This window comes from Colossoma macropomum, unplaced genomic scaffold, assembly GCF_904425465.1.
Source record: "Colossoma macropomum unplaced genomic scaffold, Colossoma_macropomum, whole genome shotgun sequence".
NCBI lineage: Eukaryota > Metazoa > Chordata > Actinopteri > Characiformes > Serrasalmidae > Colossoma > Colossoma macropomum.
Genome location: NW_023494787.1, coordinates 43,227,764 through 43,247,446, shown reverse-complemented (window position 1 = coordinate 43,247,446; position 19,683 = coordinate 43,227,764). Strand labels below are relative to the sequence as shown.

The window sequence follows — 19,683 nt, the reverse complement described above, 5'->3', positions numbered from 1 at the left end:
AATGGGGGAGACAAAAATAAATAAATGCAAAAAAATTGAATTACTGGACAACGCAGCTCAGAAAAGTCAACACAGTACATCGTACTTAGCACAATTTCTTAGAACAATATATAGTACTGTGCAAAAGTTTTAAGCACTTGGGAAATTGCAATGAAAAAGCTATTTATCTCAGTGGTAAGCATTTTTTGCTCAGAAAAACACAAATATTAGGTGCTTCAGACTTGCACAGTACAGTATACATGTATATAAATTATAGACCAAATATAGAAATGGCATCACTTTTTTAGCGCACACACACATTATATTATATATTTTTATATATATATAAATAAATAAAAAATGTGTGTGCGCTAAAAAAGTGATGCCATTTCTATATTTGGTCTATATATACATACATATATGTATGTATAGTCACTGTGAGAACAAAACCTCATACAACCTTTTTTGCTTCTTAATTTAACATGATATTATTGGAGGCCATTTCTAGTAGTGTGTGTCATGAAATGTTCTGTCAAATGATGTCAAAAAATGAAAGATCAAAAATGGAGATATGAGGTTTTGTTCAGACAGGGACTATACATAATGACTGAGAAAAGCTGAGTAAATTATGTTTTTCAAATAAAGCAATTCTGAATAATTGAAACTGACAAGGATTTCCCTTCCACCCACCTGTACCTTTTTAGGGGCCACCGGTGTTTTGGGCTCTTGTTTGAATTTGTCCTTTTCATGCATGGAGGGTGATGGGCCACTCTGGTCTGAGGAGCGGATGACAGGGCGTGAGCTCTCCAGTGGCTTCATATCTGGCCCTAAAACATGGAGACACGGTCAAGACCATGACATATAGTGTACTTCTTGACGTCTGTTTCAAATCTCTGGTAATTATTATGTCTTGCAGCAGTGAACATCTCTGATTAACAGTTGGAACAGAAACAGAAAAACATCGCCTCAACAGAGGGTACTCACTCTGCTGACTGTGAGGTGGCACATGGGGCTTGCTCTCAGGCTGTTTGTGTGGTTCCGGTCGCATGGCTGGGCTGAAGGACTCTGCCCGTATCACAGGAGAGGGAGGCTGCTTCTCCTCCTTCAAAGCCCCGAGAGCTGGAGGCCCCTGCTGCTGTGGCTCCTGAAGTAAAATACAGCAACGCTAGTTAATTATAAAGAAGCAACAGAGAACACAGTCCAAAAGAGGAGCATCTTAACAGCATGGCTAACGAATAGCACAATACTCACTTTTTTGGGCTGCAGGTTATGAGAAGGCGATTCGTGGACAACAGGAGGATAATGGGAGATTTGAGGGGAATGCATCATTAGAGGTGAAGGGTTCTCTCTCATGTGCCCTGTCAGAACAGAGGATGAGCCATTAACACATGACTCAAACCATGAGCTCTTCTAAAACCGAAGCTTGATTCAATTTTATTAAATCAAACAACAAACAGTCTTTTCACTTTTCTCACTGGTGGAAATGGCACAGTACTAGTGCACAAAACTATATTTTCTAAGGCAGGGGTTCCCAACCCAGTTCTTAGAGCCCCCAGATGGTCCACATTTTCCTTCATAGCTTTATGTAGCAAGTTGAGCAAAAATTTTATCAAAAATTCTCAAACATATCAGAATAGACTCTTTTTTAACAATGACCCCCAGGTTGAGAATCACTGATTTATAACAACATGAGCTCTTAGGGATGCTTGGTATTTCCGCTGAGGATGTAGAAGACCATGTTGATGAATCTGGCATTTACTGCAGTTACGCATCCTACATGTTTTTTGGCATCTTAAAAAATATATATTTGAATATCTGACAAACAAGGGGAAAATTACAGTTTATGGCCCTATTAGTCCTAGTGTGCACAGGTAATTGAACATTCTTTAACCACTCTAGGTACCAATATCTGAATACCAAACATTGAGGGATTCACTGTGCTGCTTCACGGAAAGGTGAAGACAATCACACAGGCCTATAGTATTAGCGGTAAAGTGTGCCAATATTAATTGTATTGGCAATCTAATAAGTATAAGGGGAAAAGTTACTAAATTTGCCACTGATGGTGCAGTTGTAGAAGTGGTGGACAACTTTTGCCTACTTGTAGCAATCAACAAGAGGATCCAGCACTCAAGAAATATATGTCACAGATTGGCACTTGACAGATTAGGATGAAGGAGCTTGAAAAGATCTTCAAATGTAAAGATGTATCGCTACAAAAATCAGAACTGTCTAGGCTGTGGTCTTTTCTGCAGTTCTTTAAGGATGTGAGAGGTGGACAATAGAAATTCAGTGTTTGGTGAAGAGTTTTGAGAGCACATTGAACAACAAAAATAACAAATGGATTCCTGACCAAAAACAAGCCACATTTCTCACCCCAACCCCAGATAATTAAACTGAAGCGCTTCTTTTAGACATATTCCAAGAGGATCCAATTCATTGAAAAGTTATGCTTGGAACCACTGTAGGTAAAAGAGGAAGAGGACGACCAGCAACAAGATGGATAGACACAATCAGAGGAGTCATGACCAAGCCATTAAGAAGCATAAAGATCAAAACAGAAGACAGGATGTTCTGAATAAACACTATCTATGCAGGCACCAGGAGTCGACTGGATGGCACTTAACAATATAAGAATATACTCTATTGGTTACTACTTGTTAAAGTAGTATTTTTAAACCTAACAAGAACTAACAAACAATAAAAAGAACAATTTTATCCTGCAAGTTTCTGACCAAAAGCAAGAGCAATTTTTTTTTCAGTTTAAGCAGCCTTCTACATACATATGTACATATTTGCCATAGCGATACGATTTATTGGCAGAAGATGGCGCAACTAAGTATTGACCTAGAAGGAAACCTGACACCAATACCGGTTTAGACTATACATTTCCAAGTGTGTTCTTACCCGTGCTATATGAATCAGGCTTGTGTTGACGTGGAGAGGGATGCTGCTGCTGTTGCTGAATAATTTGCTGCTGTGCTTTAGTGGGGGTCATGGACACCTTGTGTTGCGCTGGCTGGGTCTGCGTGGTCTGCACGGGGCCTTGGGAGTAAGCAAGCTGCTGCTGCTGGGTCTGTGTCTGTGGGGCATGCTGCATGTGTCTGGGCTGGTGCTGGGGGATCTGGGGGGAGGGCTGGTGCGACGGTGTGGGCTGAGGCTGGGTCTGGACAGGCAGCTGTGGTGTGGCAAGTGAGGTCTGTGGGCCCAGCTGTGATTGAACCTGCACCGTCTGCAGGAGGGAAGCCTGGCTGGACTGCTGCTGCCGGCCCTGCAGGGACTGCATGAGTGCACCCTGCTGCTGCTGTTGCTGCTGGCGGCCTTGCTGCAGGTGCTGAAGGTAAAGCTGGACCTGGTTGAGAGGCATGGAGGGCACAGGCTCCTCATCGTCTTCCAGCAGCATCTGTGGCGGCTGCGAGGACAGCAGGCCCTGAGGGGTGAGCGTGGGAGGTGACAGGGGTCTCTGACGGAGGGGCTGCGGCGGGTGCAAGAGATGGGGCGGGAGGTGGTGCTGGGGCTGTGGGGTCTGCTGCGACTGCAACTGCAGGGGCTGCTGGGGTGGGTGTTGCTGCTGCGAAGGTGGCTGGGGCGTCGTCGTCGGCTGCGAAGGTTTGGGAGGTAGCGGCGCAGCCCTGTTACTGGGTCGCGAAGGCTGCTGAGGCATAGCATTGTGCAGTGCTGCAGGGCCAGGGGAGGACAGAGAAAGAGATGAAATGAATATGTGGAAAAGAAATCCAATGCAGATCATGTTTTCTTTTTTTTTCAGTCATGGAGTAGCACTGCACTTTAAGATTTCCTTACGCATGTGACTCAAATACATCAGAACATGTCAAACAACATAAATGGCTTGGGTTAGAATTACTTAACTCTTATTAATTAAGGGGCCTCAATCTTGGAAAACCAAATTTCCAAACCAAAAAAACGAATGCACGCATCGTATGTGTGTGTGTGTGTGTGTGTGTGTGTGTGTGTGTGTATGTATGTGTGTATATATATATATATATATATATATATATATATATATATATATATATATATATACATACATACATACACACACACACACACACATATATGTATGGTTTTTCTGGGCCGATACAGATTATTAGCAATCAAGCACACCGATATCCGATATTTGGGACTGATGTGAATTTACCATATATTTGATGTTTGTAGTGTAAAAATTTACAAGAATGAAACTCTTACTCATAACTGATATTAAATTAACATTATAAAAAATGAAGTGCTTTGAGATTCATAGACTGCTAAAACAGTAACAAACATTTTAAAGCTATCCTTAATACAACAAACAGATAAAAAAAAATAGCTCTCATGTTTAATAGTCAATGACATTTGTTAAAAAATTGGAACTCAAAAAAGGCCTCCAAAACTTTAAATTCAAAAATGTATATACAAATATTTACACAATTTTTATATAAAACAGGTATGTAGTATAAACCACTGATATTGTAGAAAGGGCACAACGTTTTAGTGTATGGATGTAAACAAGAAAACCTAGATGTAAACTAAAGATTGTATAAACCCGACAATAACCAAATACAAAGAACTGTAAATGTATTACCAGGAATGCAAACAGGTAAGAGGTTTAAAAGAACTTTGTGTGAATAGAGAAACAACTGAAAATATCCACAGGCCAATGTGCACCAGCCAGATTAAACATACCCTAGGTGTGACTTTCGAAACCGAGGAATACGTCTATGTTGTTTGTCACAAAACTCAACATACAGCAAGTTCACATTTTCACATTTCTCTACCACATCACTTGGCTAGCTACCTAGTTCAAGCTAACTACCTATCTAGCTAAGCCAGCTATGTTGACCAACACACAACTGCCATGCCTTTAATTAACATTGTTGATCATTGTTATCAGAGCCCGCCCTGACCTGACCAAAATTCTACAAAGGGGCTCTCCTAACTGACCCGTGAACCATGTAAAACATTTGCAACTGCCACACAGTCACACCTGACACCCCAGTGCTCCCACTACAATCCTCCCTTCTCTATAACAGTTTGCTTCATCTGTTGGTCTAAGAATAAGCAGATCTGTACAGAACAGAATGAGGAATAAACAAATAATATTTAAAATTACAGATAATACTATCATTAACTTCAACAGCTGCCTGAAGCTCATTAAAACTGGCTCCCCCAGATTTCCTTTTATACCTTTTCAACCATTTTTTGTTTGTAAACACTGTTGCCTTGTATGTCACTCACACCTTTTTGTTATTTGCTGACATCACACCTGGAGAGAACACAAGTTTACAATTCGCCGTCATAGTGTTTTCTGTTTTGTGACCAGATGAATAGTCTGGATTCATCTTTGACAGAAGAGATAGTTTTGATTAATATGTGGAAATTAGGGGGAGGTGGGGGTCTAGCATAATTTGCAGGGCCCTATGCAATATGCACAGTGAGTGTACAGGGTGGACCGGCTCTGAATTGACCTCATTCACCAATATCAAGTTTTTTTCTTCATTGTGTTCCTGATAAAAGTCCTAAAAAGACATCTGTCAGATTCATGATGTGTTCTTAAAACTCAGAACTGTTTGCACCTGTGCTCGAGTGTGCATAGATTCTGTTCTTAGCTAAGCAACAAATGCCAAAGAAGAAAACACTGGCGAACGTCAGAATATTCTTGAAAACTGTGTAAGTGGGTTTTAAGAAAGAAAATGTTATTTATCATCATTTTGGCCTTCCAGAGTTAGTAGAATAAGCGCAGTGGACCTCATGTTCGGCAGACTCATACTTTTCGTCTCCTCAGCTCAGAAGAGATACATACTGACACCTTTCCTGCTGGAATTCTGCGAAGACCCGCCCTCCTCTGCCTCTGATTGGCTAGTTCTTATTGCCTTCGTTCGGAATGCGATAGTTAGGGTAAGAATATCGGGGCAGAGCCAAACTTATCAGAGGCAGTGTAGGTGTGGGTCTTCGCAGAATGCGGCTGGGAATAAAATGTAGCCCACAGAAGGTAAAAAGTCGTTCTGAACTTCTGCTGTTTCTCAGACAGACCTACCCCCTGCACTCCCCATAAAAAAAAATTCTCCTCGGATCTGCACGGATCTCGTAGGTGACCTATTTTGATCTCAAAATAGCAAATTTTGCCGAAAGGTAAGGAGTTTGCATCTCTGTATTACAGTAAAAATATTACAGCAAGCATTTGAGCAATCAGACAGCAAAAATGGTTGGTACTTTGTAAAAAGCAACAACAATGAGGGAATACGAACGCTAATGTGTTTTTCATTTTGTAGTTCAACCAAAAATGAACAAGCAGCAGTTGGATGCGCTGAATGAATCAGACACATTCTCCGCAGCATGATTTGTTGGAAACAGCTCATTTAGCCTAAGCAGAGCAGTGGAATCTTCGTAATAAGCTGCAGCTGTCTGTACTTTTAAATGAGCTAAAAAAGAAATTAAAATTACCAGAAATGATATATAACTTATTTATTAAACATAAAATGATACGTTATCATTTTACAAATGATCTACTGCTTTCTGGGGGGCTTGTCTGCCTAGTTGACCCACTGACCTTAGACATACACATTTTGAACACATTCAAACCACTGCAGAAGCAGTGTGGGTTTGCACACAGTGTCTGCTCCACACAGAAACTTCACGTTCACCAAATTAATGAGATTCAGGCAGGGCTCAAGCTGCATGCACAAGTCATGCTTGTTTGGCTAGAATGAGTGAAATATGATTGAGTGCACTGAGCTTTTTGCCAACTATGTTGTCCAACCGTGACGTTTTAACCCTTTTCTCCCGCTGTGGGAGTGAACCAGATGCTTCTTCATTCCCTCTCTCACAAAACTGAAAAGCATGTATGACTGGATTTACTTGACATGAGGAGGGACACAGATACAGATTACAGAAGTGCTGGTTGGTTGTTCTCAACGTGTCATCCACACTGCAAGTAAATTAAGAATGCTGTAGGCACAACATTGGGCCAGACTACAGAAGTGTGTTTTTTTATTGTGGTTGTGTCAGACTGGCACATAAATAACAAAATGCGCTTTACTGGCAAGGAAGCAAGTTCATACGCCGATTTTAATGATTGGAAAAATGCTGAATATCTGCTCCAATTATTGTACGGGCAAATAATCAGTCAAACCCTAATAAGGGTCACTGACATGACATGCCAAGTCCATTATTTTCCACAAAATAAATAAATAAATAAATAAATAAATAAATAAAAAAAAGATTCAATAAATACACAACAAAGGACATGAATCAAAATATTCAGCTATACCTTCTTTATATGAAACCATTTTCAGAGTATCCACATAAAATTTATTTCTGTTTGCCTCCAAAAGTCCAAAAATGTCAGGTGGTGCAACCATCCAACCATACATGTTGACTGAGTTAAGATTAAGTTAATTAACTATCAAAAAAGGTAATTTAGTCATTATAAAATTCCAAATAAACAGTTCGGCATGATTTTGCGTGAAATTAAACAAGTTGCAAAATAAGGCAACTTTAAAAGTACTCAACTCACTAAAAAACTTTTGTCTGCAAGTTCTTACTTCCTCTAATGTCAGGCGGCACGATTTTTATTTTGACATGCTCTGACAGTTTAGAAAGAAGACCCCAAGTGACCTTAATGGTGCAATGCCAAGGTTAGTAGCCCTTTTACAATTTTTGGAAAAAAAAAATGTTTGAGGGTGGCCGAGCTGAAGTCAAGGTCAGAATGGTTCAATTTACCATGTCAGGTGGTATGACCTCAGTAAAAACATGAATGAGTAATCATTATAATGTTTATTTGAGGAAAACATTAGTATAAACTCAAGTTCCAAGTTTATACAGCTTTCTATTGGTATCTAAGCAGATGTCTGATTTGAAATTAGTCTGAAAAACCAGGTGGCACAAAGTAAGTCAAATGGCACATCAAGACCAGCACAGCTTAATGACTGAAATAAGCAATTAAAAGCTTTGAACACTTACTATATGTAAGATATAAAATGCACATAGATATAAATGCAAATATATATCGAGATATATAGAGATGCACCTCATCCTTTTTATTAAGATTTTTAAAAATTGTCATTAGGTATAAAGAGGTTGGAAAATGGTCATTTAAAAATGAATGACCATTTTTGGGACACAAAACTACACAGATATTTTAAGTGAACCTCAGGGGCAAAATATAAAATATAAAAAAAAAAAAGTAGGACATGGACCCTATTAGGCTTAATATTTGGTACTGTGAAGCTTATATGTAAATATGTAATACGTAAATGCTATATAGAGAAAGGAACCGCAGTGTGGGTCCACACAATTTATGGGGATAACATATCCTTCAGGAGCTGAATCATGTGGGCTATTACAAAATTAATTAAATAAATAAATAAATAAAATGCATAGTGCTAGGTTACTCCAAAACTGAGAGTGAGAAAAGACCAATGCAGATGAATGCCAATGTAGGTGAAAACTGCTTTCAGATCTTAACAGGAACAGTTTTGCATTTACCTTAAGAATCTGGAAGCCTTAACTTACCTGGGGATGGGAGGATGGGGTGCTGGTTTAAAAATGGGTGTGTCTCAGGTGAGCCGGGGCCACCTGCCGGATGAGCACTGAGGTGGGGCGGGGCAGGAGAAGATGAGTCATTAGCGTGGTGGGACAGGTGCATGAGGGGCTGGCCAAAGTGGGGTAGAGAGTCAAATGTGTTCTCGAGCAGCTGGGAGGACTCCAGCGCTGTGACAGAGGGGGCCATGTACGTAGCAGGAGACGGATGCTGCTGCTGCTGCTGCTGTTGTTTAAGCTGGGCCGTGGGCTGAAGCACTGGAGCTTGGGGCTGGAGGGGCACCTGAGGCTGAGGCATGCCTGGAGCCATCATCGGATGATGGGATTTCTTTCCCTCCTTCGTGGAGTGACCCCTCTTCTTCGGTTTGGAGGCCATTCCTGAGTTAATAAGAAAAAATAAAAATGCTGAGAGAAAACCAGACACAAGTGACACACAAATGTTTAAGACCTGCAGCAAGACACTGACTGGAGAAAAGACAGACTGTTTAACATATGCTCACAGCAGCCTTTACCTGACTCAGAGTCTTCACTGTCCGACGTGCTAGACTCACTACTGCTTCCCGAGTCTGAGGATGAGCCTTTTGTCTTAGCAGCAGTCATAGCTTCCATGGTCTTCTCTGCAACTGGACAACAGAGATCATAAATAAGATAAGAAAATCATAATTAAATCAAATCACAATTAAAATCACAATCACTGTATTTGTATTTCTTGTAATCTTGCTGATCTCCTACTTGATATATATTGACATGGACTCTCAAAGATCTATTCTTTCTATTTACTATTCTTTGTTTTTGTTATGTCATGTAAACTAACAGATTTACATAAATCAGCCTATTCGGCCTACACCAGTTTAGCTCTGCCCATTTACACTAATGAGTGTTTAACTAGCACCGCTTTTTGAACAAGGCGCAATATAGGGCAGCCGATCAGGACAGAGCTCAAATTACATATATCAGTCTTAAAGGCAGAATAATAAAAACAGCCTTTTAATTCTAAGGGATAAGGTTGGGAAAAAGTTGGGTGAGGGGAAAGACCCATGAAAAATGTAGGATATAAGCCCTTTAAAAATCATTTCTGATGTGACCGTTTGGTTCCTGCATGCTGAATTTGTCTTGACCTTTATTCAGTGTACTAGACGATTCAGTGTCAGGGACAGCACGGATGTTCTCTGCATTTCTAAAATTGAGTGCTGTTAACCACACCCCAGAACAGTGCAAGAACAGACTAAAAGAAGAGACAAACAATCCTCACCCGGAGGCTTCTTCTTCTTGCGGAGGCAAGACGAGACATATCTCTCCAGTTCACGCAGCGTTGAAGGCTTCAGCGTTTCAAAATCAATCTCTATCTCGTCAGGGTTGGAGTTTTTAAGCGAAGGTTCGCGGGACTGAATGATGTGAACCACTCGGCCCAGCTTGTCTCCTGGCAACTTGTTGATGTCCAGACTCAGTTGCCTCTTTTCCTCATAGGACATGGGCTTGCTTTTTTCTGTCTGTGCCAAGCCAGCTGGTCCTGCGCCTCCTCCCAGCCCTAGATCATCCACTGAGTCCAGGCCTGGAACAGGCTGCAGGTTGGGTGGCACAGTGCCTTGCGGTGGCATGGATCGGTTGTTCTTCAAGCCCTCCTTCTTACTGCAGGACAAAAGCAATTAAACTTATTTATCAGTTCCCAATGACTATACATGGCTTTCTCACAATTGACGCATGTTGATGCACACTGGCTGTCTCATAATTTAATTTTAGTCACTGATAAATAAGAAAACACACCTTAATATTTCATCAAAAATATAAATTGTCAAATTTATTGTAGTATTTTTTTGTGTAAAATTATGTATTTGGCTTACTTGGGTTTCTTGGTCTTCTTGGGCAGAGGGTCCTTATTGTTCTTGCTTTTCTTTTGCGGCTGGAGAGCAGGAGGAGGCTCAAGGATCTCGTCCAGCCCAGGCATGGCTCCTTTCTTTTTGTGCTTATCCTTCTTCTTCTCCTTCTTCTCCTTCTCCTTCTTCTTTGGTTTGCTGGCCTGGGGCTGGGACAGGGCTGCTAGCTGCTCATGGACTGCCTTTAGCTACATCACAAAAACAATACAAACAATTCAGAGAGCAATGAAATCTCAAACGTCACCTCATTACAATCTGATTGTTTTTGTACAGATCAGAAATACTTAAAAAATATAATTAAAAGTACAATAAAAAGAATGAAAACTTGTTCATCATGTCTATAAAAATCTATTCATTTCCTACAAAAAAAAACAAAGATAAAAAAAATAAAATTAATATATTAAGATGAACCAAAAAAAAAAAAAAAGTTTCTCTCACCTGTTCCTTCAGCTCAGCCAGCCTCTGAGCCCTCTCCTCTTCTGAATCATCTGTGGAGGAATCAGACTCTGAGGAAGAGTCGCTGGAGCTGTCAGAGGAAGAGGGCACACCTATGGGCGGCTGGGTCTTCACAGGGGGAGCAGGGTGCAGCACGGGAGCAGGAGCAGGGGTGAAGGTCTCCTCGGGCTCATCCGGCATTTTAGCAAAACGCATCTCAAACACATCCTGGTAAAGGAGAGAGGTGACCTGAAAACGAGAATTCTCCTTGTTTAAGGGGATGTTAGCAAACGTGGGAGTGAAGCTATGTACCTGCAGCTTGCGTGCCATGGCCACCACCTCATGGTCAGGAGGGTTGTACTTGTAGCAGTTGGAGAACATTAACCGCACATCTGCAGCAAACTCCTGTGCATCTCTGTACTGTCTGCTGTCCAGCTTCTCCTACAACAAAGTATCAGGTGAACATCAAAAACATGCCTCTACTCGAAAAGAAAAACAGTAAGAGTCAGCAAGAGTCGTGTATGGAAATATTTTAGGTTTGAGGCGGACCATCACACAGCAACTACAGACTCGCAAAAACCTTTGTGCAAGCAGTGCCATCGAATTTTTCAGATGAAAGAAGGAATCCTCCAACTTAGTGAAACTCCTTAAGCCAGAAATCCAGATTCATTCAATGAATAAAAGTTGAGTCTTAATTTATATTAACATTACATTAACAACTTATCAAAAGTGTTCAAGTGTTAACAATTGTTTCATTTTACTTGTCATATCTATTTATTATGTCCATATTTTTTTTTCCATGTTTCGGACGGGTACCTCAATTGTAATACTGTACCAGAAGCAGCTGACTGATTTTATTTTAAGCACAGTATTATTTGTTATAAATACTTCAAGGCTACATGGCACTGTTCTTTTTTGTAATGTTAAAAGTTGTATTTTTTCATTTATTACTTAAAGGCTACATGCCAGTATTGTTGTTTTTGCAATGTTCAACATACACTCTTTTATTAAAAACCTTTGAAGTACATGGGATTTATTGTTTTGTGTTTTTACCACGATATCGAATTGGGTATTGAGGACTGCGGAATTTTACTGGTATTGGTATCGACTACTAAATTTCTGGTATCGTGACATACCTAATACGGATATCAAAAATGTATTCTGTTTACACGTGTGTTAAATGCTCTCAAGATCCGTCTCTGACCACCTCCAAATGTGGTTTATGTGATCCAAATGTAATTCACTCACAAAGCATCCTGGACGTGTTTACATCTTACGTCTTTTCATGTGGTCCAGCGAAATCCGAACATGATACGCTCATCGAAAACGCATGTTGATGCAAGATGTAAACAGACTAAAAAATCTCAAAGATCAGGAAATGCATAATCCAAAAAACATGAAGTTGGAAATATCACAGTTCACTTGCTGCACAGGCCTGAGACTGAATTCTCACCTTGATGGTAGTGAGGTCCATGGGGTGTTTGATGATGTCATGGTAGTCATGCAGTCCCAAAGCCTCTACATCCACTGGTTTGTAGAAAGGCCATGCATACGCAGCATGTTTCTTAGCGAACATTTCCTTCACGATGCCTGCACAGTAGCGAAGTTGCTCTTGCTGTTTGGGGCTGTGGGCACCGCCAGGGACTCCGAAGGCCACGTGGTGCTGGGAGTCTGGCGCCTCTTTCTTGGGGAGTTTCGCTGGCCGGGTGCTCTCTCGCCGTGGCAGAGTTTTCCCTGACTTTGACTCAGCAGGAGAGGATTCACTCAGTTGGTCGTTTGCCGTGGGAGTCGTGGTGTCCGCTTTCCTCTTCTGGCTTTTTCTCTGCTGTTAATGGGAAACAGAAGATAACAGGAGGGACACAGAGAGTTTAATGGTTCTGCAATATGATAAGTCATTGTTATTATAGAATTATATAATATCATAACAACATGACTGACTTTTTTTAATACTGTTTTTTAAGAGTATATTTTGGGTATTATCAATACTTCTAGAACACTGAACAAATGCATGCACCACATTAAAGGCCAGATCATTTATAGAGAACCTGTGAAGAACCACAACAACAGCAAAGTGACTGCATCAACATGTGTAAACAGTAGATGACTGTCACATTTATTTTATTAATTTATTTAATCCCGTTTGATTTTTCTACCTGTTCTTTCTGTTGTTTTTTTCTTAAAAAAAACAAAACAAAACAAAAAACAATCTTTTTATTAAAAGCCTTCCATTCCAACTTCTTTACCATCCTCAGAAAAAAATGAAATAATGTGTTAAAAAGTACCTCAATGCTATATTTGTGTCATATCGCCCAACATTAGTGTACTTTTCTTTTTTTAATCCTTTCTTTCCTTTCGTTTTCATGACTCACTTTAGGCATAACATTCTGAAGAACTGGAGCCGTGCTCTGTTGAATGGGCATGGGTGGAAGGGCTGTCTGGGTTGTGGGAGGAGGCACCGACGTCATAATAGGGGCTTGAGGACTGCAGTCTGTAGATGGCAGAGAAAAGGGGGCACCCAGCGGTGGAGCATGGGTGGGAATTGTAGGGGGCACTCGAGGGGGAAGAGCTGGCATGGCCTGTTGCAGGGGTAGAGGGGGAGGGCCCTGGACTGGTCCTCTAGTCTGCGGCCCCGGTCCAAGACTAGAAAGGCCACGTGTTTGGGGTGTCGTGGACGGAGAATCTATGCCAGGCCCAGGCTTCACATTCAGCCCTAGTATGTAAGAGTGCGAGAGAGAAAGAAAGAGGTGTGAAATTATATAATCAGTTGAAAAAAAGTGAACTGAAACAACCGCTTGTAGTTGTCACCATGCTGAGAGGTTCATACCTGCGTCGGTCCGTCTGCCCCGGCCGCGACCCTTGGGAGTCATGACTGTGATCTCATTCTCCTCCTGGGGCATTTCTGAAATCTTCTGGAGGAACAGTTTCTCCAGTGCTTCAGCCATTAAGACTATGTCATCCCCAGCCTGCAGGGGGCAATACATAGCATCACCAACCCCATACATATGCAGCAGAGTTAGCCTATATCAGTAAGTCTCTGCTGAGCAACTGTAACTGTGAACTTCAATGACATCCACCCTCCAAGGGATCTATTTATGGAAAGAACAGGCACACTAGTACCTTATTGTAAATGTAGCAGTTGGTAAACATGGTGTTGAAGTCTTGAATACATTCTTGGGCATTCCAGTAGTAACTGTTCTCTAGCCGTTTCTTGATTGTTCCCATGTCCATTGGGTTTTTAATTATCTTGTAATAGTCCTGGAGGGAAGACACAAACGTCAAACACCCCAAAAGGTCACAATATCAAACTTTGCTAGCACACCAAGTCAGAGACAGGCAACTCTTGGCAGGGAAAGTCAAACACTTAAATACTTTTCTTTCAACCACAAACCACCACTCTCAGCTATCAGAAACTTGCTTCATTCATTTACGATTGTGGAAAAAAAAAAAAAAAAACATTCGTCAGCCTTTCCCAGGCAGAAGAGGAGGTAACATAAAGGTCAGAACACTCACAGGCAGGTTAAGCTTGACAGCATCTACCGGAGCCTGGAAAGGCCATGAAAATTGGTGCTTCCACAGGGTTTTCAACACCACCTTCAGCAGGTACTGCAGCTGGTTGGTCTGGCGCTTCGGTCGGGAAGGGTTGGTGATCTCCGGGGGAGAGGGATTCATGATACCAGGGGGCTGGGATGAGGGCTGCCCCTGACTGCTGCTACTCCCTGACATCTGCGCTGCGTCCAGGCCGTCCCCCATGCTGGCAGGATGGAGCGCGGGCGCAGGGGCAGGAGTAGACGCCGCGGGACACCACTCGTTCAGTTTCGAGCCAGGCGCGGGCTCCACAGAGAGAGCACCGCTGATTCCATTGCACTCCTCACTAGGATCTCTGTTGGGAGACAAGATGGGTCATAAGAGCTTCCGCACCATCTGTATCAACCCCATCATGATCATCATAATCATTATCATGGTCGTTATCCAGCTCATCACACCCTTAACCACTCTTAACATGACAGCCATTACCAACTCACATCCTTTCCCTCTATACTTAATCAAACATATTCCAGCATTTTTATCCTAGCCTGTATCTACCACAACTGTATCATACAGTCAAAAGAATTACCCACTAGCTTCTATCAAAGGGATGTTTGGATTTAGCGGGTTTTATAATTACAGGGAAACATGCTGAAATTATTGTTTGTAGTAATTAATGGTGCACTACAGATGCAGCAAACAGATACGCACTGGTTTATTCTTTTAAGTGGTCCATAACCCAGATCTACATAATTGCCCTTTCAGTTCTCTTGATCATAACACACTCCTGAATGTCTTGGTAAGCACTGAAGTTGTTTCCTAAATGCATGCCCACAAGGGATACAAATTTTGGCAAATTCATTTGATTAGTAACTGATTGTCACTAGCCAGTGATTAATCGTTAACCAGCGAGCCTAAAATCAAGAATGCAACCCCTCAAAATATCAGTTACAAAACAGAATGTTCCAGTTCTCAAATCTGTAATCCAAACACGAACACTTAGGAGTGCCAACAACAACTGAATTCCGAATTGATGCACCAATACACTAAAAAGTGTTCCTTGTATAGAATGTCATATGTAGTACTGATAGATAAGGCCAGGCAGCAACCTGTATATGAAGTCAAGAGCTCAAAACTGTATTAAACGCACTACGTAAGAACCTGGTTTTGTTTAACCCAAAGAGCCGACAACTATATACTCATGATTATATGTCCAATTACTTACGTTCACAAAGTGAATGAAATATATAAGGAAGAGATACTGAAAGTAAGTTATATAAAACCCATTACCAGCCCAGATTAAAACAAACATAAATGCCATAATTGAGGCTGCTTTGGCTCAGTAGTAGCTTTCAAAAGCTGACACTGTCCACCATGTCCTTCTCTATGATTCGCACACCCATGTGTGATTTCGTCACACTGCCATACATCACATTGTCTGTTAGAGAACAAGGACGAAACATGGTTGGCGGATGTTTGTTTTTGATGTGGTATAATGTTGCAGTATTGCAACTGTCCCCTCAAGAAATTCTCAAACAGCAGTTTTCAGCTGTACGTTTCATTTCAGTATGTCTACTTAGTGAAACTATTTGTCTCATGTTTGCAATTCAAAAACATTCCTCAACTTGAATGATAATTCTGATAGGAATTGTTGTTTATAAAATAAAATGAACTTTTTTCAAAGAGTAGCGTTTGATTTTGTTGTTAATAGTTATTCAGCTTGTCCTTTACATCCTCAATGAAATACAAACATGTTCACCGGTGTGATGCTTCTGACCGATTCTTTGAAGCTTGCTTTAAGGATTTCCTTTTTCCGATGACACATATTTGACTGAAATCTACCAGTGCTTCTTTCAGACGTGATGAAAAGTTGAGATAATTGTGTTTGTGTGAGGTATGACTGCAGTCATCCTTGAGGGGAAAATCTTGTTGATGAGGTCACATCACTAAAGGAGCCCAGTGATGGATAAAACAAGTGTATGAAAGCTGAATGCATAAAGCTGCTCCACCTATTATCAGACATTAGACAGTGCATTTAGTTTACACTAGGAGTGGGCTATATTTTGGGGGGAGACAACCACACAATAGTTTTTCTTGATACACAATACATCAACACATCATATTCTGACACAGACAAAACATGCTTGTAGTGTCACATTTACAGACCGCTATTAAAAACTAAAAATGTAATCAATGATGTGAATATTTCACATACTGAACAGCACTAAAACCAGTTAAACATGACAAATTTTACAATATTTGTAATGACACATACAGTTGGTCAGCGTTCCTCAAGTACAGACAATATCCACAATATTCTCAGAATTTGTTTATTACCATAAAAAAACTGATCATGGCAAAGATAAAATATCGTAAATATTGCCCACCCTTAGTCTAAACTATTAATTTTTATATATCATTAGGCTGTTTTTTGTAGACTAGTGCAGCCAATGAGCACTGCTCATTTAGACGACCAAACAAATTAATCTTGAGAATTAAGGATTTGTGGCCAGAATTATAGAAACATGTTTATCATATAGACACTGAATTTCCACTTAACAAACATGCTTAAAAACCAGGCTTGCTTTGGAAAAATAAAAAAATTATTAAAAACAGTGAACAAATAGATACACTGCCATCACGATAGCCATCCGGGTAGGGACAGTTCTAACAAAAAATAAATGATGCAATTAGTTCTGTGTTTAATCAAACAGGCTCTAAATGTCGCACTGGAGGGTAAAAAAAAGAAGTGGTAGAAGCTTTTGTTACTAATGGGGGATATTTGTGAACATATGAAAATTCAACCGCAAGGCAAGTGGCCACTCACACCATAGACTCTGCTTTGTTAGTGGCCAAAATGTCAAAAGTTCATCAGCTCTAAGCAAAGATCACCACCTCCTCCATTTTCACAGACCATCAAGCAAAGACAGCATGTTCTCGCCCTGCTAATGCAATTCTGTCACCTCACAAGATCTTTCTTCTTTCCTGTTTCCAGTGCAAAGTGCACGACCCTTTATAAACAGCCCTCAACACAGACATGCATGTTTTACACAATCACTGGCCACAATTAGTCAGGAGTGAGCAAAACTAACGCTGTACAACTTTCCTGATTAGATAGCCTATTTGGTCAGATTTTTGAGCATGAATTAATGAAAGCTGCTCCATGCGCTTAACAAAATCTTGAATATGCAAATAAATGAATAGATTTCTACAGGCCAAATACAAATACAAAGCTGTTACCAATGTACAGAGGCAAACAGACCAAAGAACTTCTAAACAATGAGTTACAGCTTTCTACACATGTACTTAAAGCTAAAATCACAACTGAATCTGCAGAACTACTTTGCATATATGCATTAAAAATTTGGAACATAAGCCTGTGAGCTGACTGCGTTTATTTAAGGTGAGCAAAATTATTTTATACGGTTCTTAGCTTTCACCACCAAATGTTTACGACGCAACTAACAGAATTGTCAGTTGGTTTGAGGGAAATACATATTAAACACATTTACTAAGACGTGTCAGGAGTCCTATGAAAACAGATGTTCTAATGTCAGACCTGGCGATTTCACATCTTTAGAGGACAGCAGTGAATAATGTTTGTTTATTTGAGCTTAAGCTGTGTCCATTATCAGATGGGAGTTGCTAAGGATGGACAGCTATGACCCCAGACACCTAATTAGCCAATTTGGCCAATGTAGCCTTTTACTTTCATGATTTCATTGCCTTAAAACAAGACAATGAAATGGTTAATCCCAATTATTTTCACAGCAATCATCAGCTAAAATTCCATGACGGTGACAGGCCTACAGCCAGTCACCTCTTTGATGAATTACAACATCAACATTACAGTTTCTTTTGTGAAACCAAAGAACCAAAGTTTAAAGCACATAAGCAATTGTCCCATGAACCATTCTCACAACCGGAACTGGATCCCTATGACATCACTGTTTGTCTCATCAGAGTGATGCAGGCTTGTGACCCATGTGCTGCAGGTTACTTCCTATTCTGAAACTGTGACAAGACTAATGTGACCAAGAGTAACTTAGGAACACAATATAAGAAACTGGCAAGCACCATGGCCTTGATTCACTGCCTTAAATCAATACAGAAAATTAAGCCCATGTACAGAAAAAAGCAGAGAGGAAAAACAAAACAACACAAAACAGTAGTACTTAAGTCTGACAGGCATCCCCTGAATGAATAAGCAAACTAACATCACTACATAATAGGCCACTCACCTAAACATCTGTTGCAATCTAACCTGTAAGGCTTTGCTAAAATAGGCAAAATGAATCAGTAGCCTGAAACTGACATTAGAAGAGATGTCATTTGGCTAATTACCACGTAATGCTTTGAGTGTGGGCTGCAGTCATGAGCTGGGTAACTGCGGTCTAAAATTAAACAGCACAATTAACTGATTTAACACTGTAATTTATGTGATATTGTCAGATTTATACATGCAACACCAAACTGCAAGTTACTTGGTGCTGCACAGGTAACAGGCTTCACACACATGTAGTGATATAGTGTGTAAAAGTCTCTCAAATTGGTGACGATACCGAAGGACTATGAGAAGACATTAAACAGAACAAAGGGGCAAAAACTAAAGGAGAATGGAAGGAAACCTGAATACAATCAAAACTTTCACTATAAAAGACCAACTAATCTTGCATTTCCACATGCAACCAAATATGCACCTAATTCTAAAAGGCCCCTTTTCCCCAAACACGATCTTTAGAACTCATTTTCTGCCCTCTTATTTGCAGATAAAATTGGATGTGTGTGTTCAGGCACTGTATTAACTTTCTGGTATATCTACACCACCAGCTGTAGTAATGATGTAGGTAGAGCTGGGCGATAAAACGCTGACGATAATTACTGCGATATAACTTTTCCTCGATAGAGCGATACGACATGTTCGATAAATGTTCGATATAACACACCATTCTCACACTCCCACGTTCAGCGAAAGCCTTGGTGGCGTTTTCTACTGCAAGGAAAGCGACACTTCTCTGCTGTCACCAGGAGAGGGCGCACTTCCGAGTTTTTCTACATGAATAGAGAGGGAGGGGGCGACGAGGAAGATGAGTCTTTAGCAATGGCTGAAACGCGGAGTTTTACATTCCCTGTTTGAGTGGAGCGACCGGCGATCTGTTCTCCTGTGACCGAGTGTGAGTGACGAGGTCAGCGGTGTAACTGTACTGGCTTAGAGTGAACTCACCTCTTTACTAACATCCTAACCAGCTTTAGCAGCGTTAAATCACAATCCTCACAACTACAGCGCTGTTACAGCGCTCGGACAGTCATAATTTAGTATGAGTGCATTCCC

At 40.7% G+C, this 19,683-nt stretch overlaps 1 protein-coding gene across 6 annotated transcripts in view; it reads right to left on the bottom strand.

Annotated features, from left to right (window-relative positions):
- brd4 (bromodomain containing 4) overlaps window positions 1-19,683 on the bottom strand; it is a 55,223-nt gene that overhangs the window by 4,125 nt on the left and 31,415 nt on the right. For 5 of the 6 annotated variants that reach the window (XM_036567489.1, XM_036567488.1, XM_036567492.1 and 2 more), the window contains 15 exons: window positions 14,337-14,706; window positions 13,944-14,081; window positions 13,651-13,789; window positions 13,196-13,536; window positions 12,280-12,651; window positions 11,139-11,267; window positions 10,830-11,054; window positions 10,359-10,579; window positions 9,770-10,146; window positions 9,030-9,140; window positions 8,491-8,895; window positions 2,887-3,657; window positions 1,231-1,337; window positions 964-1,123; window positions 670-806 (listed from right to left, as the gene is read on the bottom strand). In XM_036567489.1, the coding sequence (XP_036423382.1) occupies window positions 670-806; window positions 964-1,123; window positions 1,231-1,337; window positions 2,887-3,657; window positions 8,491-8,895; window positions 9,030-9,140; window positions 9,770-10,146; window positions 10,359-10,579; window positions 10,830-11,054; window positions 11,139-11,267; window positions 12,280-12,651; window positions 13,196-13,536; window positions 13,651-13,789; window positions 13,944-14,081; window positions 14,337-14,576 (3,873 nt within the window). In that variant the 5' untranslated portion in view covers window positions 14,577-14,706. The remainder of the gene's footprint in view (window positions 1-669; window positions 807-963; window positions 1,124-1,230; window positions 1,338-2,886; window positions 3,658-8,490; window positions 8,896-9,029; window positions 9,141-9,769; window positions 10,147-10,358; window positions 10,580-10,829; window positions 11,055-11,138; window positions 11,268-12,279; window positions 12,652-13,195; window positions 13,537-13,650; window positions 13,790-13,943; window positions 14,082-14,336; window positions 14,707-19,683) is intronic. The other variant, XM_036567487.1, reaches the window with a different exon arrangement.